This window comes from Netta rufina, assembly GCF_964035555.1.
Source record: "Netta rufina genome assembly, chromosome: 2".
NCBI classification, from domain to species: Eukaryota; Metazoa; Chordata; class Aves; order Anseriformes; family Anatidae; genus Netta; species Netta rufina.
Genome location: NC_140124.1, coordinates 44,164,089 through 44,191,980, shown reverse-complemented (window position 1 = coordinate 44,191,980; position 27,892 = coordinate 44,164,089). Strand labels below are relative to the sequence as shown.

Below are 27,892 nucleotides of genomic sequence, written 5' to 3'. Positions count from 1 at the left end.
AAAGCACTGACTTTTTACTTCAGGCTTCATAAATGCTTACTGGCAAAACTTTAATTAACAGCTGGCAATTCTCGTACCTTTTCAGAGCAAAATTCTGGAAATTACTTAAAACTAGGGTATACCATTAAATTAATGCAGGTTAAGACTTCTTTTTATATTCGGATCATAGAGCTACTTGATAACTCCTACCTTTGCTCATCATCTTAGGTATAGCCATGCTGAATGGTAGAGGGATTTGCTGATCTGTCTTGACATTTTAGTAATAGTGCTGTGAGATGAATGCTGCAGCTGTGGGAGCTGCTGATGAGGCCTAATATGAAAACAAAATAAAGGCATGTACACCTCGGAGAAATCTGCCCTAGTGTTGTGTTGAGGAACTTGTCAGGAGCGGGAGAGCTTATGGGGTTTGTCGTCAGTGAAGGGGAGGATGTGCTTGTATGCTGTGGTGCAGCATGCGTATATTAGGGCTCAGCTGTAAAACCTAGCCTGTGCTGGATCTGCAGTGTTTGGCTGTAGGGCAGGCACAGATTGCTGCCATCTCTTTGAGTATCTTTGGTAGTTGGGAAGGCTCAAGTGGCAGGAAGGCTGGGGAGGAAGGGCTGTGTTGGGCCGTGACACCCCTGTGTGGAGACAAAGGCAGATTGCAGGTGCTCCAGTTCACACGTCCCGTAGTGTGCCTTTCAGAGTCAAGACACATCTGGTAGAACAAGGCTTAAAAAGTCTCAAATACTGTGGAGGAATTGAATTATGACCAGTTTTTGGAGCATGTGACATGCACGAAGCAGGTGTGTTCTTCCCAGTTCACTCACACAGCACTTCACTCCTGTTCAGAGCTTGTTGGCTTTCCCTTGTACGAAAGGAAAGGCGATTGGCACACTGCGCTATCCTCACACATAAGCAGTGGATCACGCTGTCACAAAGGTGGACGGCTTTCAGAGCCTCATAGATTAGGCTCTGAAGGTTTCTTACCATAGGGTGGCAGATAAATGTTGGCAGGAAATAGTGAAATAACATGAAAAATCAAACTTGCCCAGTTTGTGTACTGAGATGTTTCCTGTGACACGTGCTCAGGTTCTAACAGTTTGAGTAAGTTGCTTTCCGAGTCAAAAAATTGTTTCTGGATCTCTGTGAGCAACTTGTGCCAAAGTTTGATTGACAGCTTCTAGGTAGAATAGCAAGCTAAGACTTATTCTCAACATATAGTTATTTAATGAATAACAATGTTATACCAGTTATTTAGTTATCTGAGACAAAAGAGGCCAAAAGGAGAAACAGACGGTGAAACTTATACACATCCACCAGACAGATTAAATAATGTATACATCCATGGAACTACTCATCCTAAGCTCCTGGTACAGAAAATGAAAATATGTGCTCTTAAGAAATGATTCATTTGTTTTATTTAGCTATCTGCTTTAGGGCGCAATTTGTTTTATCACAGGCTCCTATCTGCGTTGATTGAATCTCCATTTGCCATGAAGGGGGACAGGTCTCTCGCTGGAGAGATGAGCACCAGTCAAGATTACTTCGGGTTTCATGTCTGTTAGCCTGATAATGGAGAGAAATTTTTGCTTTGATAATATTATAGCATTTTGTTGAAATGGAGCCTTGAATCTCTGTTTTCTAAAGTTAGAAGCTAATACAGACATTAAGGTAAGATGAACTAGGCTGGTCTTGCCTGTAATATATAATCTAATGGAAACTTTATGGACAGGATGAATTGCTTAAAGAAGAGCTAATGTCTCTGAAACATACTGGTGTTTTTTTTCTAAACAGATCTATTAGATCTATTCATACACTTTCAGAGATGGTTGAATCACGGTACCGTTGTTAAGTCTCTTAATAAGATGCATGTGATATTACAAAACTGCTGCTGCAAATCTCTGTTACAGAAACTGCAGTACTTTGTGAGGTGGGATATACAGAATCCACCGCTGAGCCATGTCCCGAAGCGCCACATCCATGCATCTCTTAAATACCCCTGGGGTGGGGACTCCACCACCTCCCTGGGCAGCCTGTGCCCGTGCCTGACCGCCTTTGCTGTGGAGAAATTTGTCCTGATATCCAATCTCAATCCCTGTGGTGCAATTTGAGGCCATCGCCTCGTGCCCTGTCGCTTGTGACTTGAGAAAAGAGGCACCCTTCTCACTGCAGCCTCCTTTCAGGTAGTTGTAGAGAGCAACAAGGTCCCCCCTCAGCATCCTCTTCTCCAGGCTGAACAACCCCAGTTGTTGTCCCTTCCCCAGCTTCATTGCTCTTCCCTGCACATGCGAGAGCAAGGCACTATCATTCTTATTTAAAAAACTGGACACAGTGCTCAAGGTGTGGTCTCACCAGCACAGAGTACAACAGGACATTTGCTTCCCTGGTCCTGCTGGCCACACGATTTCTGACGGAGGCCAGGATGGCATTGGCCTTCTTGGCCACCCAGGCATGCTGCTGGCTGGTGTTCAGCTGGCTGTCAGACAGCACCCTCAGGTCTGTTTCTGATGACAACTTACAAACATCTGTGGAAAGACAGATCTGTTCTGAATCTGTTAACTAGTATGTGTCTACATGGCATGAAATGAGCATCAGGGGTGTAGCTGAACGCTGGCAGAATTAGGGAAAGCTGCATTTTGAAAACATTAGCCACCTGGATTAAATGCTGCTCATGGTTAGTAAGTTCACCGACTAGAAAACCCAAATGCTAACAAAAGAACTTTAAAAAAAAAAAAAAAGAGACATTGTGAATTAAAAGAAACCTGGGCAAATATTTTCTGTGATATAATTTGCTCTCAAATATTTTTCTCTGGCTGTGGCTTGGTTTGCTGGCAAAGCATGTCTGGTTGAAGTTTGCCTTCTATTGGCTGCTGCGTTGTGCAGCTTTTTCAGTTGTGCTGGTAAAAGTGTGCAAGAGGTCACATTGTAAACTGGATCACTGAAATGATCTGTGATTAAACTAACCCTCTTTTGGAGTGTGATGGTAGCAGATGTGTTATATCTGGAAGCGTTGGGTGGTTGAATTTATAGTTAGTCCCCAGAACTTGACTGGTGTAACTAAGGAGACAACCGCAAGAAGAAGAACGAAAGGGTAAGAGAAGCTGGCTTCAGTTCTAAAGGTGGTATCGTGGGTAACTGGACCAAAAGTTGATCCATAAGTACCATCAAAATTCTGCTTTCTGACTGTAGTGAGACGCTGAAAGAAGGAAATCCATTCTCTGGCAGGTAATGGTAGTGCTAAAAGGAAAATTTACGTTTCAACAGTCAGTGCTCTGAAAAGTATTGATACAAGAACTGCAGTCTTTTTATTGGCATATTTAAATTGTATTTAAGGTTTAAATTGTATTTAAGGTTTGTATGCATATGCACTACATGGATATCCATTAGTTTGTACCCACTTCCTGTTGAAAAAGTTTTACTTTTGGTATGTTTACTTCAAACTGTCTGTGTGGCATCCCTGTGGTCAGCTGTGGGAGCGTTATCTCTGAAGATTTATTTTAAACCCACAGAATTAAGAGTTAGTTGGTCTGTTACTGAGCCTTTATGTTAAACTGCTAATGAATCTGCATTAATTTCAACTAATGGGACTGCACCATTAATAAGTGTATTTTAGCTTCCATTTCTGTAAGCTTTTCTCCTATTGATTACTGTCTGAATATTTCTCCGTGGCTTAAACTTAACTTATTTTTGCTGGGGTTTTGTTGGCAGGTTAATGTTTATTTGTATTCTGTCATTTAGAGATAAGTTGCGTGTTGCGTTTGTACAAACATTGTTGAAAATGTGCCAAGTGAACAAAGTAGTTATGTAGAAATTTCTCCTTACAGCTGAGTGTTGTAGATACTTAAATTCAGACAAGTTACCTTCTGTGACATCTGCCTGAATTTGCTCTATCCCCTTCCCTCTGCCAGTAATAAGTTGAACAGTGGAGTTTGTGGGGTTGGTAGCTTCTATTACATAGCAAATGGCTGTTTATTGTATTATGACACAGCTTTTACTTCTTTAATTTAAGGGTTCTAAAACTTTTAAATAATTAAACATAAGGTATTGAGTATAGGATTCATTATGGGTAAAAACAGCTTTGCGTGGGGATGGGTGATGTCCTAGTGGCAGTTAAAAAGATTCTCTGTAATTTTCTTTTTTGCTTTTCTTTAATCTATAAGCAGGGATTAAGGTGTGCTAGAGATGGTTCTTACATTTATTTTAGTTTTACTTGTTTGAAAATACTTGCAGTCTGTTTAGGATTGAGACTCTAGAGTCGTCCAGTGGGGTGAGGCAGAGTTTTCCAGTTGCTTCATACAGATTAGGATGTTTACATGTGTTGATGGACTATTTCATTTTAGCCTGTGTTTTGAGGATCAGGTCAGTATGATGGAATATGATAGAATTATAATAAAGCATTATGTATGAAAACATTGTGAGTACTCAGCAGCAGTGTAAACAAAAAACAAAAACCCCAAGAAATTCTAAGGAAGGAGTACTGAACAAAACACCAAATGTTTAGGGTTCTTCTCACCTTCCTCTAAAGCCTATGGAATGACCTCTGCAAAAGGAATGACAAACTTGGACTTGACAAGGTTGAACTGAAGCTAGGAAGGAAGCTAAGCCTGTGAGTTGCTTCAGGCAAGGTAAATAAGGATATGATAGTTCTGGTTTGGGGACAGACAGTTAATGAGAAGATGCACAAATTATCAGGAGACTGAAAACAAACAAGAGGAAGTGGTTCTTCTCAAAGCCCATAGTTAAGTTATTAAACAACTTGCTGCAGGATGTTCTTGATGCTAAGAAATTGCATGCTTTAATAAAGCACCTGCCTGGTTTCACTGTATGCGTGGGGGTGGAATCCATCAGGCATTATTAACATCTGTAAAGAAGCTTTCTGAATTTGATAAAGATAAGTAGGGTTTCATTATTCATTGTTACGTTTGCTCTTGTCCTCTGCTCTACCCTGTGCGTTCTCTAATGGGGAACTGTTCAATGTGTGGTCTAATGTAGCACATTTTCATCTAGCTTTGTACTTTCTGGAATAAAGCTGGGATGATATAATGCGCTTCAGTTGGTAGGGGAAATTCTGTAAGGCTAGTGATGTGGGATGTATTGGGAAGCAGATACCCCAACCATACTGGAGCTTCAGTCCTTTAAAGCCCTTGTGTGCAGAGAAACCCCTTGGTGTGTGATTTTAATACCACGAAGGGCAGTTAGTAAAGTACAAAGGTTGTTGTTTTTCTCTGAATAAGTATAGAATCAAGCTCCCTGACTCAGTAATCTCAGCCTGATACACAACTTCCCAACCAGTGGGGGCTATTCTGTGCAGTTATTCTTTTGCTGTATTGGGACAACATCTGTTTAGAGGTTCCCCTGGTATTGAGCAGGAGTTGTTCAGAGCATTAGCTTTAAAACAAAAACAAAACAACCCCTTCTCCTCTTGTTTCTTCAGTCTCCTCTCAGGTATTTCTGGAGTTTGTTTTTTTTTTTTCCTCTGGGTTACATTTGCTTCTTTTCTACCTTCCCATTGATCTAAGTCCCCCCCATATAGGTGGTCATAAAGTAGACTGAGAAGAAGCCCATGTTTGTTGGCAGCTACAGGAAGGCTAATATTTTTGAGGGGAGTTCTCTAGGCATGCTTATCAAGTGTATTATGAGGTTTAGCTCTAATCGCTCACGTATGCGGTATGTGCTGCAATATGTGGTGTGTGTTTCAAAGCAGTACTTCACCTTTCTGCATGAATAAGGATAGGTTTGCTTTGGGTTAGAGAGCGTATTATAAACTTGGTGTGTCTTAGAGACAATGTTTTGTGCATGACTTGAAAAATAGACTTTTGTTTTTGTTTTCCAGTGGGAGGCTCTAGATTTGAATGACTGTGTCCCAAGTGTCCTAGGAAACTCTTCATTTTTTTTTACTATTGCTCTTAAGTTTTGGACACTCATTCTAGTTTTATGGGTGCCTATTGCCCTTATGTACCTTGCGAAGCCAAATCCAAACCAACTTTTCAATAGAAAAAATTAATGTGTAGAAAACTCGTTTGTAACTTCAGTGCCAGCTTTTCATGCTATGGCATCTATAAGTGAAATAAAATTGTTTTTTGTAGGAGCATTGGAAGCGTGGTGCTTAATAGCTGAGTAGAAAGCTACAGTAACACAAGCCAATGAAGTTTTTTTCTTTGTAAAGCTTGATTAATATTCTCCCCTTCATCTGCCTCTCCCCCTCTCCCCCCCCCCCAAAAAAAAAAAAAAAAAAAAAAAGGAACAAAAACAAACCACCAGCAATGTTTATGTAATAGCTGCACTTGCTCTGTTCTTTGCTTCAGTTGTGAGGTTTCAGAAGTTGATTGATTTCATTCAAATTTTACAGGGGTGGAGGTGCTGAACTGAATTCCCACGGACTTTGTGGAAATAGACAGCTGGATAGAGAAGAGGTTATACCATGACTCCAGCTGAGAGAAGCAGTAAGGTGAGCTTGTTAAACATCAGAGAATCCTCACAGGACCCCCTTGTAATTGAATCCATATGAAACCAGGTTCATTAGTTTACTGCCTGTGAAATAACTTGTTTAGCAGGGAGTGTTTTTAATCTAGTGCTTACATTTTTGACTTGAGAATAGCTAATGTCAGGGGCTGTTGGCTTGCCAGCTTCCTTTTCAGAGCTTTTCTTTTTGAAGTTCCATTTTGAAACAGAGAAAATATATTCTAAAGAAAAAAAATATAAAGAGCTGTGTTTTCTGTGTTTTATTGAGTTGGCAATAAGCCATCTAATTTTCATATTTCTAGCTGCTTTGTACTCAATGTGGGATGAATGGTTAGCTTTTTGATAACTACAGATTGTTAAACTTGAATTTAAGTTAAAGATGTAAGAAAAGTTTTGGGGAAGTTCTGTGTGAAATAAAATGTCAGAGAGACATAAAACCTTCTAAAATGGGTTTGAATGTGAATGTTTTGTAAATTGGACCTTGCTTGCTTAACTGTCAGATCAAGTAGTAAGCAGGAGTTCAGCACAAACTCAGTTCCTGAGTTTTTGCTTTGTTCCTGTTCTTTTTCCTCTCATCCTGATTCATTCCCAGGAGTGCTGAACATAGGCAGCCTACATACAACCTTCTTATCACCAATTTTTATAACTCTAGTCAAAATATGAAATATATATATTTTGCACTAAAAGTGCGTTTAACCCAAATGTTTCATTTCAGCTTGTAAAGCTTTGGTCATTTGCAGTAATTACAGTGTAAATTGTTAGTGTTTAAGCTTACGTACAAGATTTCATTCTGTTACTCTTGTATGTCAGTATGAGCTTTGTTAAACAGAAAGTTGTTTAAAAGGGAAAAGGTGAAAGTCCAAAGTCATGCCCTCAGAACATTGTATTGGAGAGAATTGTTTCATGCTGCAACGCAAAAGAGTGTGCCAAAATCTAAAATAAATCAAGCATGTTCTGGTCAAAATTCCGTGCTGCCCAGCTGATTTCTAAAGTAGCCAGAAAAGTTGTAGGTTTTGGCTCTGTCTTTATAGTGCTGATTTTAAGTGTTGCTTGCAAGGTTTCTAGTTCAAGAACATGAATGCCATCCAGCTTTGGTGAAACTTTCATTATTGCACTGTTGAAACTCACTTTAAATCTGTTGGTCACCACAGTGTGGCTTATCAAACCCTTTCCAAAAACTCCTGAAGAATTTTGTAAGTAAACTATAATAATTACAGTAATTTTAATAACGTGCCAGTGTAACTTTAAAAGAATTACAGAATAACAATTTTGCTTTTTTTTCATACCTGTACATAATCTTGTCTCTGTTTTTTTCAGGTGTGCTTGACAGTGACAATGGACTATTTATTTGCATCAGATACTCTTATATGAAAAGATCACAGTTCCAAAGAGCTTAAACATTATTTCATCTTCTGAAACAGAATGGCAGGCTTCAAACGAGGATATGATGGAAAAATTGCAGGGTTGTATGACTTGGATAAAACTTTGGGCAGAGGCCATTTTGCTGTGGTCAAACTTGCTCGACATGTCTTCACAGGTGAAAAAGTAGCAGTAAAAGTAATTGACAAGACCAAGCTGGATACTCTAGCTACTGGACATCTTTTTCAAGAAGTTAGATGCATGAAACTAGTGCAGCATCCCAATATTGTCCGGCTGTATGAAGTGATTGACACCCAGACGAAGCTCTATCTTATCTTAGAGCTGGGCGATGGAGGAGATATGTTTGATTACATCATGAAACATGAAGAAGGTCTGAATGAGGATCTGGCAAAAAAGTACTTTGCTCAAATAGTTCACGCTATATCGTACTGCCACAAACTGCATGTAGTTCATAGAGACTTAAAACCAGAGAATGTGGTCTTCTTTGAAAAACAAGGACTTGTGAAATTAACTGATTTTGGCTTCAGCAACAAATTTCAGCCTGGAAAGAAGCTCACCACAAGCTGTGGATCTCTTGCATACTCTGCGCCTGAAATTTTACTTGGGGATGAGTATGACGCACCAGCAGTGGGTATGTCCTGTTTGAATTCAACTGTTAATCTAAATTTAAGTACCACCATGTACCACTCTGTTTCCTGTTTCAAGAGAATGCCATATGTGGAAGCCAGCTAATCAGCAAGAATTAATATTTTATCACTCAAATTACAGATGACTTAGTGTTGGATTAACTCTATTTAGAGGAGATACTCAAAAATTCTCAAAAAATGCTTGAAGTTCTTTTTATAGGGACTGATGCAGTTGCGTTTGTTGGAAATGACTTCTATAGCAAGGTGAATGCAATGCTTATGTTTGTACTTCGTTAGAGGGCGTATCTCCTTTTCTGAAAAGTGTCTGTTTATTTTTTAAAAATCCTCCCAGACAAAGTTTGTCGTTCAGGTGAGCCATGTAAGAATGACATTCTTACTGCTTACATATTCTGCTGTAAGGTGCTAGGAATCTATTTGCAGTAAGTATAGACAGTTAGTTTCAAACGAGTCTCCTCAAACGAGGAGACAAGAAACTAACGAGCTTTAACACACGATTCCCTCTCTGCCCTTTTCTTGTTTGAGAACTGGAAATACTGAGTGAATTCCAGTTGCTTTTCTGTTAAGCTATTTGGTAAAGTGTCAAATAACTGTATATGCTGACAAGGTGTTCTTGCACGCTGTTGAACTACCATTCTTGCCTTACACTTAAGTTTTTTTTGAGTTATTAGATTTTACCATTGTTGCTTGAATTTTTGAATGCCATTTCATGGCTTCTAATTTTGAATAGATATTTTACTATGGGATTTCTGGACCTGAAAGTACTTTCTCAAATGTGCTATAATTAGGAATGTGACATCTCTTTGTTTGTGGTTTTGCAAATCCATGCTGATGCTACAGTTGAAAAATTATTTCTACTTGAAGTCAAATGTTTTAGAAGAGTTGGTTCTGGTTTTATCAGTGGCAAAACAGAAATCCTAATTCCTGAGTTCTTCAGAAGATTCTTAAAAAGACCTAAAAACACTGAAGTGTGATTGTAACTGATTGCAATGGCCTCTGAAACTAGATGGGGAAAATACATTGCTTAGATACTCTATTCTATATAATCTATACTTCTGTGGATTATTTCTTGAAAAATGTAGCAGTCAAATTTCAGAAGATGAGCCAAAACCTGAAATTTTGATATTCCTGCCTGACTGAAAATGCTTGGAAGAAAAAGGGTGTATGGGGATTTGGGGGAGGTTGGAGGTATTGGGAAGAATAGGGTTATACATAGGTTAATGTATCCTCTCTCCTTAAAACCATGTAGCCAGTAGGTGAGAACAGTTAATCCATGGAGGATGGGGACTTGGGAGGAATAGGAATTTAGAATAGGTTTGTGTTTTTTGAAGGTCTGAACAAGACATGGGAACTTGGGATGCTACCTTTAAGTGGTCATCTTCTGATATTTTTTTCAAGTTTATAACTTTTGATGCTGCATTTCGTATTCCGTGATGATAAATTATCTGTTGTCCTAGCATAGTTTTACATATAAAAAGTTGTTGTTATTGAATAAATGGTAACTGCAATGCAGATACGACATTTGTGAGGGTTACTTTTAGAAATAAATGGTAAAGTAGTGTAATCTCTCTATTCAGCTCTGTATTTGAGGGCATTACTTGAAATACAGAAACATTAGGGTTTGTCTGAAGAGCTATCTTTTTGATACTTAGCTTTGAGAGATTTTCTCCTTATCTTGGAAAGCTAAATTGAAGAGTTTAAATCTGCCTTGAGCCTAAAAGCTTTGACCAGATGGTCCAAATTGAATTCTGTAGTTAATGAAGCACACTTTGGACCTCTTAATGATAAGTGCAAGAATGGTGACATCACACAAAATGTTTCTTAGAGGAATCTGTAAGCAGTTAGGTAAACTTCTAAATGATAGTACTAGAAGAAAATGATTTGAATCAGTTGATAGACTGGTAGATAGATCCACCTCTGTCTTACAGATGATGGATTGATATGCACAGTAGAAGAAGTTAACTGAAAACAAATTTCTTCTAGCTTATGTTTAGTAATGCTAGTTAAGCTCTAATTCCCAGAATATTTAAATACCTAGCATTGGGCAGTTTTTGTTTGTTCCTCAGTGTACAGTCCCAGTTACTAGGTACTAAAATATCCTTGTCAGCAGATTGCAGTACTTCTTACTTTCTTAGTGGCAGTTTTCACCACTTTGTAACGCGCTACGAAAGGGTTGTCAGGGCAGTATTTACAGTAAACTTTGATAGTTCATATTTTCACTCTGATTTGCCAGTAAGATAATGACCTTGAACGGTCTGAATATTCCCCTCTAACCGTGGGTGACAAGGTAAGATACACCATGTAAGGTTTCTAACTATGACTTACTTGCATATTTTTAATGCAAACATTGTGGAGAAAAACAAAAACAAATTTTAAACCCCTCTTTTTCTCGTTCAAATAGAGTTGTAGTTGGAGAATCTTACAAGAATACATGTCTGGGGAATTTATTACTAGTCCTGCAACTGAGAAATAAATTTGTGCAAACTTTTATTTTAACCTTTAAAGATAAACTGTAATGCTAAGATGAGGTCATTGCTAGAGGACTACAAGTATGTATAAATTCAGAACTAGACTCTTTTAAAAGAAGTTATATCAGTTACAAGTTATTGAGGTAGTAGTTTGCAAGGTGTGTTTATATAGCTTGAAATAGTGTCAAAGTGCTGTGAACTCATTCAGCTGTTGGGCTATTCATATTTCAAGAATAATGACTGACAATAACAAAGAGATTTCGCCAGTTAGAACGAAATCACATTATAGCTGGACCAATCTAAAACTGGCTGCTGATGAGAAAGGAGGTCATGCTTTCTCAGTGTGACCGAATGATCCTGCCTCTTTGCAAGCATCTGCACACTTGATAACCAACTCAATTTACTAAAATGCCAAAGTATTAATAATAAAAAAAATTGCTTATACTCTGCTCATCTTAGGGTATGTTTCCATTCATGATAATTATTTTAAAAAAAAAAAACACTTGCATTTACGTAAAATTGTCATTAAAAAAATGTATCAAGAAAAAATAGTATGTAGGTTTCTTGCGAGAGACTTTGTGACAAAAATGGCTTTTCTCATGTCTCTTGGATAATATTAGAATGACTAAAAAAAAAACTGTTTACACTTTGTTGCTACAGAGAGCTGAAATATTCAGGGCAAGCCTTTTATTAAGCTATACGCTTAATATTATGGAGAAGCTTGCTTTATGAAAAGTAACTGTTTCAGCTAGTTTAGAGATTAATCTCCCCTTTGTGAAGCTACTTAAAAGCTTTCACACTTGAAAAAGAGCCTAGGTAATTTAGGTCTGTCATTTCCTTTTGTGTTTAAGGCTGCAGTTAAAGTGATGCAAGAAGAGTATTAGGTAATGATCATATGTTCTCAGGGCTTTCCAAAAAGCTCGGTTAGATAATGAGAAGTTCTGTTGCTTGTAGTTTCCCATGTTGTTTTCACACTTAGTTAAAATTTGTTCTAGTTGGAGAAAAGTGAGAGGACTCGTGTTGCACCTAAAGTTAATCTGATAAATCAAATAGATGGATTGCCTTAGATCAGACTGCCGTTCTGTTCAGGGCAGTGGTGTAATCCAGCGAACCCCAGCAATGGTGAAAAGTAGCTGCAGATGAGGAAGAATAGGGCATGCTTCTGGTAATACTTTTACTTCACTTCTCTACCAGCATCAGCAAAAATCGGATCATTAAATAAGCAGAAATCGACTCTTTTCCATGTGGTTGTTTAATTAGCTTTTCAGTTTAGTTGGTTCTTTCAGAGGAGAGCGAGATCTGCTTTAACTGCCTGGACTCTCTGCGAATGGTAAGTACTGTGTAGGCTACAGTAACTCTGGAAGGCACTGAGGCTTCTGGCAGGATTTTGTTGTAGCCAGGTATTCATTTCGTAGAGGCATGGCAACGTTTGCAGAGTAAATTCAGCCTTCTGGGGATGAGAAATGTGCAAATTCAGATGGTAGGACTGGGACTGTTTATTTAGCATAGTTGAGCGTAGGCCTCTAAAATGGTGCTGCAGTACACAAATAGCAGTGAATAATTGATGATGGTGCCTACAGTGCTGCAGGCTGTCCTGTCCTCACAGCGATGCAAAGAGGATGGGGGAAGAAGTTCTTCATAAAAACACGTGGCTAACAATACTATAGTTACTGAAACTCAGTGCCAGTTGACTTTGTAGTCCAAATCTGCTTTGCTGCCTTCTTTCAAGTTTATTTTCCCGGAGTGTGTTTGGTCTTTCAGCGCTCCAGCCAGGTTTACCTGGTGCTTGAGCATTGCTAATTAATCCTGGTGACCTTATCTGGCCTTCATGGAGCTAGTCCTGGTGGTTCTGCATGCATATAGCACTTTATTCACAAACTGAATGGCTGATGTAGGCATAATGCCCAGTGGCTGTGTACAGTGACCTCTTACCCTATAAAAATGCTGAATATAAGATTTGACAGACTTGACTCAAGGGGAAAAAAAAATAGTAAGAGGTTTGTAAACCGTACGTGGTATTGAATCACTCCACATACTTGACAGCTTTTTGGAATTTTAGTATGTTCACAATTGGATCATAGCCAGGCTTTACAGAAATAAGCAGCAAAAACTCCTTTCCATTGATTGTTTTGTTTTGAAACCCCCTTTTTTAATGTTACACTGCAATGTGTTTTGGTAGTTGGATACGTTATACAGTGAGCTTGTTGAAGGTTTGATGGTGCAGAAAGCTAAAATACCGTAGTAAGTAGCTGCTTCCAGCATAGGAGGGCTTCCCCTTTGGTATTGCTTGCATCAGTGCAGAGCTGCCTCTCCTCATGTGCTGCACTCTCTGTTGCTGACCATTTGATGAGCTGATTTGGTTAGCTAATTTGGCAGAAGACTCTACGTTTTTCTGTAGGCTTAACTTCTACCAGGTTAGCAAATGGAGTGGCTTGTTCACTTGTTCTGAGTGGAAGAGCTGACGCAAAGGAAGCGATGGGAGCATCCAGAGTTCTGGGGGAAGGTGATAGGACCTGCCCCCTTTTAGTGTGAAGCAAGTTTAGGTTAGATCAGCTCAGCCTAGCTCATTTATCTTCCCGTTCCAGGCAAGAGAAACTCATTTGACTGAAAATGGGGGTCATTCATCAAGCAGTATTGCCATTGCTTTTTTTTTCTTTTTTTCAGGAAAATAACATGTTCTAACTGTTCAGGCTGAAATGCTTTTTGGAGCAAAACAGGACTTGATGCAAGCACCTTGTGTGTTGCAGTGCTGCTGTCTGTGCTCTTCTTGTGCTAGTGGCCAGGGCTGCTCTACCTTCTCCCTGCTGTGCTGTGCTCCTCATGCTGCACTGCTGAAGAAATGAGTCAAATTTGAAAAAATGAGCAGAAATGAGCTTTTTGTGCTTCTCAGAAGGGGCTAATTTAGAGAATTGGTTGTAGTGTGTGTTTAGAAAGCTTAAATCTTTAGCAAGCTCGTGTCATGTTAACAAAGAATATACTTTTGTTCCATGCCAGCATGCAGCTAGTAACCTTTATTTTTAATGAAAGGGGAGTCCAATTTTTAGGTGATACATTGATTCTAACTTTGATTCTGCTTTTTTTTCCCCCTCAATCTAATTGCTTTATTGACAAGAAAATTACTTCAGTGCCTCAAATTAGTCAGGGGGTTATGCTACAGGTAGAGGAGCCTTGTATTCAGAAGTGAAGTTACGATGTGACAGAGCTATAATAAAGGGTGCAAGTCTGTGGTTATGATAACTTCTCAGTAAATCCATATGACTTACAATTTTTCACGCTGCCTAATATTTATGAAATAAAATTTGTATTCCATTCTGGATGACTTAATGTATGTCCTTTAATGCGTTCACAAATTGCTGGATGAAGCAAAGAATAACTTCCCCAAGTGGAAGTACAGAGATGCTGTCAAGATAGACTTTGGTTACTAGCCTCAACTAAACTGCAGCTTGCGTAAGGAGATGCTTCCTAGTCATCTCCCCGTGCTCACAGGAGGACTGTTTTCACAATATTTCAAACTGCTGTTGTGGAGAAAGAATCCATTATGACAAATACGATCTCCACAAGACTGGAAGCTTCACTTCATATCTCTTGCAAACAAAGATTCAGATTACTTACGTTCAGCGTATGACTGACTAATTTGGATCTGGTGGGACCTAAATCAGTGCTGTACTACTGAGTTACAAACCAGATGCTCGAGTTTTGCTTGTTTAATCATTCATGTGCAGAGCTGTACTAAGATGTTCATTTTTGTAAATAAAGCATAAATTATGCAACATACAGCTAAAACCTTGAGGTACAGTTGATTGGAAAGTATGAAGGATATCATAGGTATCATAAGTCTTTGTGTTTTTTAATATATAAGTACTAAAGCAATGCAGTGAAATGTGTATATAAGTTGTATGTGCTATATAGACTTCAATATAGACTTAACTATTTATACTTGTGGTTTTTTACCCTGGCTAACTTTCTTCTGGAGTGGTAGTGTTAGAAAGTTCAAGCAGATTTTGGTTTTAATTTTTTTTTTACTGTAGATTCAGTAACTTCAGAGATGTGGGTAAGCAACAGAAACCAGAAGAGAGGATGCATTTCTAAATGCAGAACTGATGAATCGGTGAAACAGGCTATTTTGGAGTAAAGGCAGTGACGTGTGTGCAGTAAAACCTTTTACTGCTCGTGTGGGTTTCCTTGGTTTGTTAATGAAGAACATCAACAGTTTGTCTTCAATAGTTTCATGCAATCAGCAAAACGCAGATGATTATTTTGAGGGGAAAAAATAAGCAATAGTTGCCAAGCTGAATGAAAATAAAAATCATTTCCAAAGATAAGACCAGTTACTGATGATTATGTCTTAGTCAAATAAAATAACATATAGAACAGACTGTTTCATCAGACAGATGAGCTAATTATGAAAATAATTTGCTAAATGCAATTTGGTATTTAAGCTCTTTTTTTTGTTTGTTTGAGGGATAGGGGAAGGAAAAGATTTCTCTTGATTCTCTTGTCTGCTCTGTGCTCTAATAGCACTAATTGGATTTGTAGTGCTTTAAGACAGGGAGAGTACACAGTTCTGCCTGTAAATTTTGGAAAGGTTGGCATTGATTGCAGATGATCTCTGCCTCGGTCTTTTGCAAGGGAGAAATAAATCCCATTTTACAAAGACTAAAGAAAAAATAGCTGAATGCTGTGGTGATGCCACAGACAGTTGCATCTCTGGAAGCTGGGGAGGTCAGTATGCGAACTTATTCAGAGTCTTTTTCATGAAAAGTTAAAGAATGAGAGAATACTTCAAACACTAAAAATTGAATATCCTCAGAAAATATAATCTTCCTTCCTTACCCACACTCTTCGAATTTATATTTTGTCCCGTCTGATCATCTTCCAGATTTACCTGTGCATATAGTAATGTAGAAGTACTTGTGGTGCACAGAAATGTTGATATTGCTAACACAGGATTATTCTGTACTGTTTTCCTGCTGACTTTTAATGGATGTGTTGCAAATCTTCTAAGCTTTTTATCATAGGCTGGAAATACTTTTCTTATCCTGTTGAAGCACAAATATATCACTGATGTAACAGGCACCCTTCAACCAGTTAGCATTATGATCCCAAGCTTTACCCTTTATTATAGTGTATAATTTTTTATCACTAAGCATATAAAAATCTATCTGCAGTGTTTGTTGTGTACTTTGTCTCTGAAGCTATGTTTTGGCTTTTCAGGCAATGATCTGAAGTTGTAACAAATGTGAGTTTCCATTCTGTTTTCCATAGCCTGTGCCGTGAAAATCTTAAATTTCAGTTTGTAGCAAGCACGCTTACCACTGTTATCCTTGTGAATTATTAGTCTAGACCTATTCCTGAGCCCACTGGAAGTTCCATTCCTAAATTCCAACCCAAATAAAGTAGTTCAGGATGAGGGTTTGTGTCCACACTGAAAACAGCAGGCTTCAGAAATTGCCCAGTTGCTGTCTAACCCTGAAGATGCCTAGAGTGCAACGATGTGTGTGGTTTTTACATTAGATTCTCACATTTAGCTCTGCACAGAAAAAAAAACATGGTACTGGAAGAGCCTCGAATTATCAGCATTCAAGGCTTATCTTCAACACGTCTCCCTGGACTGGGCTTTCTCCCACAAACCTCCTCTGACGAGGTTGTAGCAGCAGTGGTGAGGACACTAATGTCACCAGGAATTGTCCCTGATGCTGGCACTTGGGCCCATTTCCAGCCTTTGTTTGTCCACAGGCTGTAGATACCTTTGCAGTGGCAAAATAAACATGTAAGCATTCGTATCCTCTCCATAAAAGCTGGTTTTTGAGTTTCTTTGTTTACTGAATGAAGTGGCTTCTCATGGAAGATAACTATGATGTTCAGCTGTCACTGGAGTGTTTATTTTAACAGCCAACTAAATCCATACTTCATATTTCTGAAGAAGCAGGCTTTCTGCAGAAAGGTCTGTTTTAGCAACTGAACAATATGTGCTGTGTAAGCTGGAAAAAATACTTGTTCCACTACAGGTCTGAAGTAAACAACTTTATTAAATGGACTCGGTTTGTGTAGCTAAATGCAAATCTGCCCATTCCAAAAGGGGCATGGAAATTTAGCTTCTGACGATCACAAATTCACAGAGCATACATAAAACGTGACAAGCATCTGACTGAAGCTGTAAGGATCCTCTGTAAACTGTAACTTTCTGAAATCCACAGTGCTGATTTTAGGATTAAATCATGAACTTCAGAAGGCAACAAATGCCCGAAATGCTGAAGCCCTGCTCGGTGGCTATGCAGATGAGCGTGGCTATCCTTCGTTGGACAAAACAGCTGCCTGCCTGCCCGGCGGTGAGGACAGGCGTCGCACAGGCAGCCGGTGACGTGGTTTGGTTTCCATGGCAGTGACTTCGTGTTATGTAAGGAAGTTGCGTGTACACAGCCCTGGTTGTCATGGTTCTGGGAATCCTGCTTCAACAGCCCCTTCCTGAGCAACATTAGTTAGCAGCTTTCAAAACAATCAGATATCCTCCAGTGCAGTTAGCTAGCTAATGCTTTTAAAGGCTAATCTCTCATTTCATTCAGGACATGGCAAGGGTAATTTCAAGCTCCCGGTGCCTGATTTTTAAAGGCTAATTCATATCTGAAGATCTTCACTGTGCTTTTGAAAGAGACCCTGATTTTGGCAACTGCAGTGCACAAGAGTCATGTGTCTTCCTTCAGCACCCTCACTTGAAGTTTTACACCTAAATATGCTAAAGGCATGCAACACCTCAGGCACAAATTCTATTTTTTGCATCCATTTTCTGGAGAGAGTAAATTAGGTGACCTCTGGGAGGATGAAGGAATGTAAGCTACAAATGTTGTTGACTTAGCCAAAGCCAAGGAGTTGTGCTTACAAAAAAAAACCCACCCTGCTCCATTATCTAGTTAAGTTACCCATTACCATTAGTAAACTTACTGCAATATCTATATTTCAGAACTATAAAATTAAAAAACTATATTTACATTGAACTGCAAGTGGATTTTATTTTACTGGTCTAACTCATGTAACAGGTCTCAAAAAAAGTGTGTTGTTCTACATGCAGATCCTTCATGTAGTTCTGTCTTCTCCTTGGGGTATTTTGACTCTGCTTGTGCAAGCCCTTGGTGAACTAGTGCCACTCTACCTAGAGATGTGTTTTCTTCTCTGCTTTTAAATGTATTTCTGCAGCTTCTAATAATGTGCAAACAATAACCTGTCTTAGCTGGGATTTTTCCTCTGAGTTGAGCCAAGTTATATAAAGTTAAGAACATTTTTCTTTAAGTGAAGGCCACCCTTGAAGTATGTTTTTGAAAGTGTGCGGAGATCTAAGGAAAAGCTTCTATACCTAAAACCTTTGAGTTATTATTCTTCTTTCCCCAGTTATTAGTGGGTCTAATAACAGATGTTCTTTCTGGAAATCTTGCTTTGATAAGATGTCGGGCTCCTAATTTGCTGCTGCCCCAGCATCTTTCTGGTCTGTATGCACAACTGTCTTGGCAAAGTTGATGCTTTTGACAAAATCGGAGCAGGAGGTCTTGACTGATGAGGTCTTGACTGATGCTTTCACTTTGTTTGATATTGTTTTTTCCCTTTGTAGCAGCGCAAGAGCACTTCTTGGGATTTAGAAATAAAAGATCAAGGTTGCCTGTTCCGCTGGTGAAAGCGGTCCCCCCAGCAGCAGGACCTGTTCTTCTTTTGCTCTACCTCCTATGTGAACAGGAATTCACAATAGCAGGGTACCAGCACAAGAATGGACAATGTAGTAACTTAATTGTTGATCGAAACACTTGATCAGTTGCATTCAAACAGCTTCCATCTTCCCTAGGTTCCTTGGGATCCAGAGAACACACTTCTCTCATAATTAACAGGAATGAATAATAGAGGAGCTCTGATTATAGCAGCACAAAGCAGTATGGTAGAGCATTCCTGTGTGACTTGGTATATCATTTGGGGAAATACTAAAATTTTGTAATCAAGCACCATAAAAAAAATAATCTCAGATTCAACTCTTACTAATGTCTCAAAGACAGCTATTCTTCAATACCTTAAATTTTGCCTCTGTCTTAGCCAAACGGTGCTATTCTGGAAACCATGAGTTTTTCAAAATGTATTATTATTATATTAAAGGGACAATAAACTCCGTATCTTTATTGGAAGAACGTGCTTTCTTTTTTCTCCAAACTTTTTTGCTGTATATTTTTCTGAAGTTGTTTGAAAAATATGCATTTATGGATTTCCAGTGGAGGAAAGTGGAAAGCACAGAGACAGAATTGATTTTTTTACATGTACAGAATGACTTAAGACTAATAAACCAGGTATAAACATTAACATTTCTTACGTATACTGTATAGTCATTTAATTGTTGGTCTGTTAAGTCTTTCAAAATGATATGTGAGTATCACCTCCTATTTTGGAAAATATGCTCTGAAGGTTTCAGCATCTTGGATTTGGATGCTGGAAATTTGCAAGCCAACATCCTTGTTTAAGATTGCGTGTAGCTGTCTGAGTAATTGTGATAGAAACACCAGTGACTGATGCAGTTCTTACAAACCAGTTCTGTTTTTCCATTGTTCTTGCAGGTTTTGTGTGGTTTTAGTCAATTTACTTTGAAAACTTGCTTAATGTTTCCCTCCCATTTTTTTAACCACTTCCTTTATATTTAGGGCCATCCTTTTTTTACACTGGTGCGAGGAGTGAAAAATGTGATTTTTATAGCTGAGTAAAATTACCCCTTGTTGGTTTAAACAGTGCGTTCAAGTTGTGCGTTCGTATTATTGACACTATTTTGGTGCTTCCTGTGCTGCCTCACCCTTCCGTTTTCTCAAACACCTGCAGATGCGCTGGTTCTGATGGGCAGAAAGAAGCTCCGTTTTCCTGTTGATGCTGAATACTGCAAGGAGGTACTTTGAGCCTGAGCCTATACCTTACAAAAAGCCTCCTGGAAATCACAGAATCTCAGGATAGCTCAAGTGGTCCGACCCCCCTGCTCAGGCAGGGTTACCTACAGCCTTTTGCCCATGACCGTGTCCAGGTGGCTTCTGGAGGGAGATCCCCCAGCCTCCCTGGGCAAGCTGTGCCAGTGCCTGGCAGTCCTTCCTCTAGGAGAGGTGCTCCAGTCCCTTCATCATACCAGGGAGCCTACAGCTGGACACAGCACTACTACTACCACCACTCAGAAAAGAGTATCAAATAAATTTCTGCAATCCTCTGTTACTCATTTCCATGTGGGATGAAAGCTGCTGCGTGCTTCCCATTGCATCTCTAACAAGGTGACAATTTGCAGCTCACCAGAAAGAGAACCTCATTAAAGATGTTGCCTTATTCTTCTGAGGGGTTGTTTGGTTGGGTTTGGCTTAGTTGCACCTGGAGTTTCAAACAAGTGATTGGCTGTAGTTACACTGGTACAGAGAACAGGTCAGGATGTCCCTTGATTTGTGAGGCTACATAAGAGGGGACAGGACAGACGTCTTGAATGCCTCCTCTTTATACACCTGCAGCCATCCAAGCACTTAGCTTGGCTATACGAGGAGAGACTTGCCATTATGTGATTCTGGAGGGCTTGCAAAGATGACTCCCAGATGACATCTGTTGTGACTCCGTACAGTCTGCACTAAAATAGGGAGGGAACACGTTAAGTCTTCCAGTGGTTTTCTTCTTGTTTTCACACACAGATTAGACTGATTTAGGCACGCTGTTCCATTGCAGTCTCGCTTCATAATTATTAGCATGCTTCAGGTCTGCTTAGACTTCCACACTGTCTGTGATGCTGTGAGCAGAGTCATCTCCGTAGCCATGAGCATAGATGCCAAGAGGCTGAAGACCTTCAGCCACAGCTGTAAAAATAGGGTGTAAATAAAAGCCATATAATTGGTTCTGCACGGTACTACTTGGCCGCATCAGAAAAATGCCTGTTATGCTCTCAGGCTAACAAAACACACTTTTTGTCAGAAAAAAGTCTAATAGTGAATTTGCCTGTAGTATGTGAGAATAAGAGGTGGTTGCCAACCTGGTACTCTTCACTGGGAGCATAAAATACTTGGATTGTGTGACCAGATCAAACAAAAGGTCTTAAGCACGTTTTTAGTTTAACAAAATGTTTCTCTGCATACACGTGATGACTTTTTAGTAACACAAAATGCATGATGCAATGAAACACAGGAGCAGTTCATTGCAGGATTGATATTTCACGATGATGAATCTATTTTTCATGCAGTGGTATGAAAAATAGTAGGATGTTTCATCTCGCCATTAGCAGGTTGGAAAGACCTATGGATATGAAGTGCAAGATACAGCAACTAATGAAAGAAATTATGCAGAGCTCTCCGTCGTGTGCTGCACAATCAGTAACTACTCTTATTTTTTTAAAGCAAACAGCAGGTTGATAGCTGACTGGATGTGACATTAGGGCAAGCTACAGCTCTTCCTTTGCATACAGAGGATGAGTTGGATTCTGCTCCTGCAAAGTTTTGTTTCTTTACGAAGTGACTGTACATACATGTTGTAGTTCTCCCCAAGTTATTTAAGCAGTAGCTGTCATCACAGATCCTTCCGAAGTGAAATCTCCCAGCGTGTGTCTCTCCAAGAAAAGCCAACCACACAGCTGGTGTGTAGTACGCTGTGTCACTGCTCTGTGTGCAAACCAGAACACTGAATGGATGCTGCCAGCTAAAAGAACACGCGCGGGGATGCTCAGTGCCTCCTCGGCGAGGCTGAAACACTTCAGGGCTTGCTGGAGTTTCCTATATATGGCAATTTCATGGAAATTTAGTTGTTTTACTGCGATTCTTGTCCTTTTCTTGGGACTCCTGTGATATTTTAAGCTGGTCTTTTTGACTATTCCATTCTTCCTTCTGTTTGAACTTTTTTATGTGCTGACTTGGAATTTGTGCTTTAATTATTTCGCTTCCCTCCCCAGTATTTTTCTCCCGGCTTAAATTTAGCCAGCGTACTTTTAGTATAGCAAACATAATTTGTCTGTAAATACGAATGCTCTGCGGACTCTCCTCAAATCCTTCCTGCAGAAAGGCAACACGAAGCGTTTTAGTTGGGGGGGGGGGGGTAGTGTTGAACAGAAAGCTGGAAGATGGGCTGGGCTGTGCCACAACATGGGTTTCTCAGAGAAAGATAAAAATCTAGGAAGGGCGTTGCTGCACAAAAGATGACTGCTTATAGAAATGCACAAACTCGCATGTTCTAGGTTTTGTTATCTGTTACGTGGTGAGAGATAATGCACCAAAACTTCTTGGCTACTGAGGATTGAGATCCTAAAGTAGTGCAACAGAAATCAAATAATTGTTTGAGTTTACCTTTAGTACAAATTAGAGCTCTGGAGGAAATTACCCGGTAGCGTTCCTGTTTCTCTCTCAGCTAAACCGTAGGAAGTATGGGTTGTAGCCAGCAAAATAAGTGTTGTATGGATGCATGTGCGTGATTTACGTTGTTAAATAAAGCTGTAGCCATCCTTCGGCTTTAAATGCACGTCAAGTGCTTTGGGCAGGCCCCAGAAAGCAAGATGCAGTTGGGTGGCCAGCAGTGCGGTTCACCCTTCAGCTGCTTGCAGTCCAGAGCTGGTGTGCTCTGCTTCCTGTGACCACTGCCAGCCACCGCCGCCCTTCCCTCAGGAGCTTTCTGCCTTTTTATTTATCTTCCTTCAGCTGTTTGGTTTCCTGTGTACAGATCTACAAAGTACTAGGCTTTAAGACTCAAAGTTGCTGCTGAAATTGCCGTAGCACGGAGTTGTATCTGAAGTTTAAGAGCATGGTAAATATAGTATAGATTTGATTTGATTTTTTTTAATGAAATTTTAGGCGACAACATCTAAGCTTCCTGTACTGAATGCAAAGAGACTTCTGAAATATTTTCTTCTAGGCAAACTTTTAATAAAGATTTGAATTAAATGTTAGTTTTTACAGCAAGTAGAAACCAACTTGCTTCGTGCCCAGCAGTGCTTCTTTTTCATATGTCATTTCAGTGGGGACCAAGGAAGTTGTTAAACGTTTTTTTATTTTACAAAAGCAGGAATTGGAAGGAAAAAAAAGAGTCTAATGGAGATCACTGTTAATTTTGTTAAAGACTTGATGGATTTCTAAAAGCAAACAGACAACGACAACAACAAAAACAGTGACCAAAACACACACTTCTAATGATTGGCCCTTAATGTGTAAGAAAATAGCTTTACATAAATGGTTTAATTAGTTACTTATCTTAGTCATATTATTTATATTCGTATCTTAATAATACTTCACAGTTTTGATGGTAGTTATGTCTGCTTTCTCAACAGTTGCTTTAAATTATGTATTTACAGATATATGGAGTTTGGGGGTCATCCTCTTTATGTTGGTGTGTGGACAACCACCATTTCAAGAAGCAAACGACAGTGAAACTTTGACTATGATAATGGACTGCAAATACACCGTGCCACCTCATGTGTCCAAAGAATGTAAAGAGTAAGTAGAGTGCTAAAGAACTTAAGCATTCATAGGAGTGGATTTTCGTTATCTTTGAGAGTCCCCATACAATTTTACCACAATAATTACTGTGCCTACTGCTTTTGCTTAGTTGTTAGTATTTCTTCACATCAACTGAGTAGCTTCTTAGGCAGCAGTATAACTTTTTTATTTCCTGCATCTGCTTTTACTAAAGGTTAATCCCATGATGCTTATTGAGAGTAGGGTTTTTTTCCACACTTTTCTGAAACTTTATTTTGATTTTATCCAGTGTTTCTTTCATGTCCCTCAGTTGTCATTCATTTTATAAATGATCAGAGAAGCTACTCACCACTGACTGGCTTTGGCCACCATTCCTGCTGGACAAATGACAAGGTGTTGCTTGGAGAATTTTGTGGCAGAGGTGACAAAGTTAATGATTCCTGTAGATTTCTGTTCAAAATACAAGTTGTCAAAAGCCGAGAATATCACAGCAAGTTTTGCACATCTCCTACTGAAATTGCAGCTCCAAGTCAACATTCTAGGCAATCACGGGAGGAAAATAATCTGTCTGCAAATACCATATGCCACTTGGGAATCATGACTCACTTTGATACGATGTTTTTCTGCAGTGTTCACTGCAGCTTTTTTTTTTGATATGGTCCAGTATTGATATGTTCTATAGGATGATGGGTTAATGAGGTCGTTAGTCCTTTTAATATATATCCCAGCTGCATCTCTGTCCAGTCAAAAGTCTATAGCAGGACCTAGTATTCTGTTAGTCGACGTGGAAGGAAATGGATGTTACAACTGATCATACTGACTATTCCTCTCCACCTGTCATCTATGTGGTCCAGGACTCTAATACATAACATGATGCCATAGCTGGTTTTCATGTCTTGTAGTGTCTGACATTTCTGGTATTATGGTAAAGCTGCTATTAGTGCTCTCGACAGCTTGAGGAGGTTTACATAAAGGGATAGGTTTAAAGTACAATACAGGAAGGGCTTTTAAAAGCTCTCATTAGTGAATTCTATCAAATCTCTTGAGATGCTGCATATGGTGCTGGGGCCAAGAAATTACTGGGGTTTTGTATCCTTTTGCTTAATATATTGGCTAACACTAATTTGCTTAAAGGCCCAAGTAGATCTGCTCCCCATATGTGGCACATCAGCAATTACTGCCAGTTACCAAAGTGCTTGATGGGTTAGGCTCTCATAGGGAAATGGCTCTCAGACTGCCTAAACTTACTGCTTTGTGTGAAAACATTCATGGTGTTCTGGGGTGCATAAGCAAGCCTATAGGAGGCACACGTGGTGGATTTGTGGTGCACTTTACTACAGGTGTTTTAGTACAGGTGTAGTTTAAAAACAAAAAGTTTTATGAAGTGCATAATTGGTTCTCTATCTGTTGCAATATTAATAAAACTGAAGGAAATGGGCTCCCCTGTCTCACCTGAACTTTCCTTCTGGTAAAGGCAGAGACCACAGACGCTATATACGTGACATTCCTTTTTTTACAGTAAGGTTTATAAGAAGTTCAGATTAACTTCCATTTTTAATTCCCATGCCAAAATAAAATAAAATTGCAATTACCTCTGTGATTTGTGTGGCCTTGCAGTTTTGAAGTTGCATGGTACAATGTAGTCAGTGGAGTAACTAAAGCCATATGTAAGAACTGCTGAACTTTCATTCTGTGTTTTGAAGCAATGAAGTTCCAGCAAAACCTTGGCATCAAAACTGTTACATCCATGTTCAGTTCATTGTTCAGCGCCAAAAATACCTTCCCAAAGCTTTTTTTTCATGATATACACTGAAACTTCACATATAGCGAGCTAGTAGTGCTAATCATGTCTTCTTTCTCTGTTTATTCTTGGAATTTATGCATTTCCCTACCCACACTTGTAAACAGTCAATATCAACCCATTAGTTTGTCACTTCATCATCCCAGAGAGTGTTTTTTTCTCTAAGTGTAGAACAGATCCCTGTCCTTTCACAGATTCTGAAGAATTGAGTGTCTGATAGCTATTTCAAAACAAAACATATCTACTTATCTTGCCATTCTATAGTCCTGTTGACAGCAGCAATAATAGAAAATTATATTTCTATTATTGTGCAGACCAGCCTGTAGGCCATCTGTCACAGTTGCCATATAAACCTATTAAAAAATAATTGGAAGAATCTAAGCATAGTAAATGAAAACTATAGTGTTTATGTTATTTATAGTTTTCAATAAATAGTTTCAGCTCAGAAATATTTGAAATGTCTTTGAGAATAAAGAAGTTCTCCTCCCATTGTTTACTGTAGACATTTCTAAGGATCTTTCTGGACTGACAGTAGAAAATTTCTTCTTAATGTTGCTCTTACAGTGGCTGCTGTTTAAACACGTGAGTGCATTTTGTTTAGCTTTATTTTTTATTCACAGTCTGATTACACGGATGTTGCAGAGAGATCCGAAGCGAAGGGCATCTTTGGAAGAGATTGAAAACCACGCATGGCTCCAAGGAGTCGACCCTTCTCCAGCAACAAAGTACAATATTCCTCTAGTGTCATACAAAAATCTGTCTGAGGAGGAACACAACAGTATAATACAGCGCATGGTTCTTGGTGATATAGCAGACAGAGATACAATCGTGGAGTAAGTTCTCGATCTTGTATGGTTTATTTTGTGCATCTGTCACTGCATTTGATTAAAGGATTTCATTAGAGCCTGGGTGTTTCAGTGTTAAAATACCAAGCCATTCAGTTAACAAAATATTACAATCTTGCTCCTCTGAAGAGGATTCTAGGATGAGAAATACTTAAGTAGACCCAGTTTGCCCTTAGGCAAAACTTGAAGAAAATCTTTTGGAGTAGTGTTTGATTCCTGTAGTAGTGTGCAATCTCGAGCAAACCTGACTGCACTGAAATCCATGCTTTGACTTGTGCTTCTGATCTGTACTAGTTAGTTAGGTCTGTTCTCATGCATATTTAGAGGTGATAAATTCTAGCATTTTTTCCCTTAGTACTCTTCTGGTATGCCTGAAACTTTGTAATTTAAAATACTGTTTCTTTTATCTGGATATTGCAAAATTGCCATTGTCACTGAGTGAGCTTGCTAGGAAGCTGCATAGTTTCTCCTAATACATTAAAACCTGCAAAACCCTAAAATATTCCATAAGTTGAAAGAGGATGTAATTGTTTTCTTTTTGTTCATGCTTAACCTGGCCTATGAACTTAATTTTATTGTAAAGTTAATGTGACAACCCTAAAACAACCTAGGTTTTTCATCCAGTTACATAAAAGTTAATACTTTGGTTGTATGTGCCAGTGTCTACTAGAAAGTCTACTATTGGTGCATAACATTAATGAAATACAATTTTATCATTTAAAGTGTTCAATAAAGGAAGATTTTTTTTGAATGATAACCTAAAAATATCCCCATTCAGCCACAGTGAAATTAATAGACTTGTTGGCTCTTTACTTTTTAGTAAGACCAAGCCACTCTTGTCAAAACATCAAAAACACACAGTTCTGTTTTCAGGTGCTGTTCCCGCTATGAGAAGTACAGTGATACGTGAGCTTGCATGTCCAGTTTCCAGCAAGCCACTGATGTATGGTTTGTTTCATGTTTCGTTTTGTACTTTCCCTAGGGCACTGGAAACTAACAAATACAATCACATCACTGCTACTTACTTCTTACTAGCTGAAAGGATCTTGCGAGAAAAACAAGAGAAAGAAATTCAGACCAGATCTGCAAGCCCTAGCAACATCAAAGCTCAGTTCAGGTAAGAATTTAGGAATCTAACTGTGTTTTTCTGTGTTGGTGAGGATGTTTTCTTGGTGGTGGTGGTGGGTTTGTTCTGTTTTGTTTTTTAAAGCTGGTTTGTTATTGAATTGCACAAGCACTACTAGTTGAAAAACTGCAACATGCTTATTCATTGCCACTTTTAAGTGTGTTCAGAGTGCTCTGTGTGCTTCCGAATTTGTTTGGAAATCAGCTACCAATATTTTAATTTTTTACCATTTTTAGGATATGACTAAAGGATTTGAATTTGAAGTCTGTATTTGAGGTAGTAAGTTTTCCCACCTGCTAGGAAGAGGCATGTTCATTGACCTTCAGTTCCTCATAAAAATAGTGTGTGCAATATTCCTGGAAAAAATCAGTTGCATAATTCCTAAATGTGGTGATGAGGAATTAGGAATAGATGAGAAATCATGCTGAACTTGATGTTAAGGTTTAGTTGTTAGCTTTGGTCTTAATGGGCTTGAACGCTCCCTAAATCGAGCTTAGAGCAAACATCCTTAGGTTGTGTTATTTTATTTTTAATGTAGTTCGATGTGCTTCTTATCTAAGGAAAATCATTGAAATAATTGCTTTAATCATCCATTTAAAGATATTGCCATAGAATTTTTAGTTTGACAAAAGGATTGCTAAAAACACTTATAGTAAAGGTTCCTGGAATTTTCAAAGCTCCAGCTTGTGGCAGACAGTAAAGCAAAAGTGGGGAGAGAGGGATTCTGCCATGTAGTTGGTGATCGGTATGTTC

At 38.9% G+C, this 27,892-nt stretch overlaps 1 protein-coding gene across 1 annotated transcript in view; it reads left to right on the top strand.

Moving 5' to 3' along the window:
• The window catches only part of SNRK (SNF related kinase), a 41,287-nt gene that overhangs the window by 6,306 nt on the left and 7,089 nt on the right, over nt 1-27,892 (top strand). The window contains exons 2-6 of the mRNA XM_084283213.1: nt 6,332-6,430; nt 7,762-8,455; nt 23,244-23,385; nt 25,789-26,001; nt 26,996-27,130. Of these exons, the coding sequence (XP_084139339.1) occupies nt 7,867-8,455; nt 23,244-23,385; nt 25,789-26,001; nt 26,996-27,130 (1,079 nt within the window). The 5' untranslated portion in view covers nt 6,332-6,430; nt 7,762-7,866. The remainder of the gene's footprint in view (nt 1-6,331; nt 6,431-7,761; nt 8,456-23,243; nt 23,386-25,788; nt 26,002-26,995; nt 27,131-27,892) is intronic.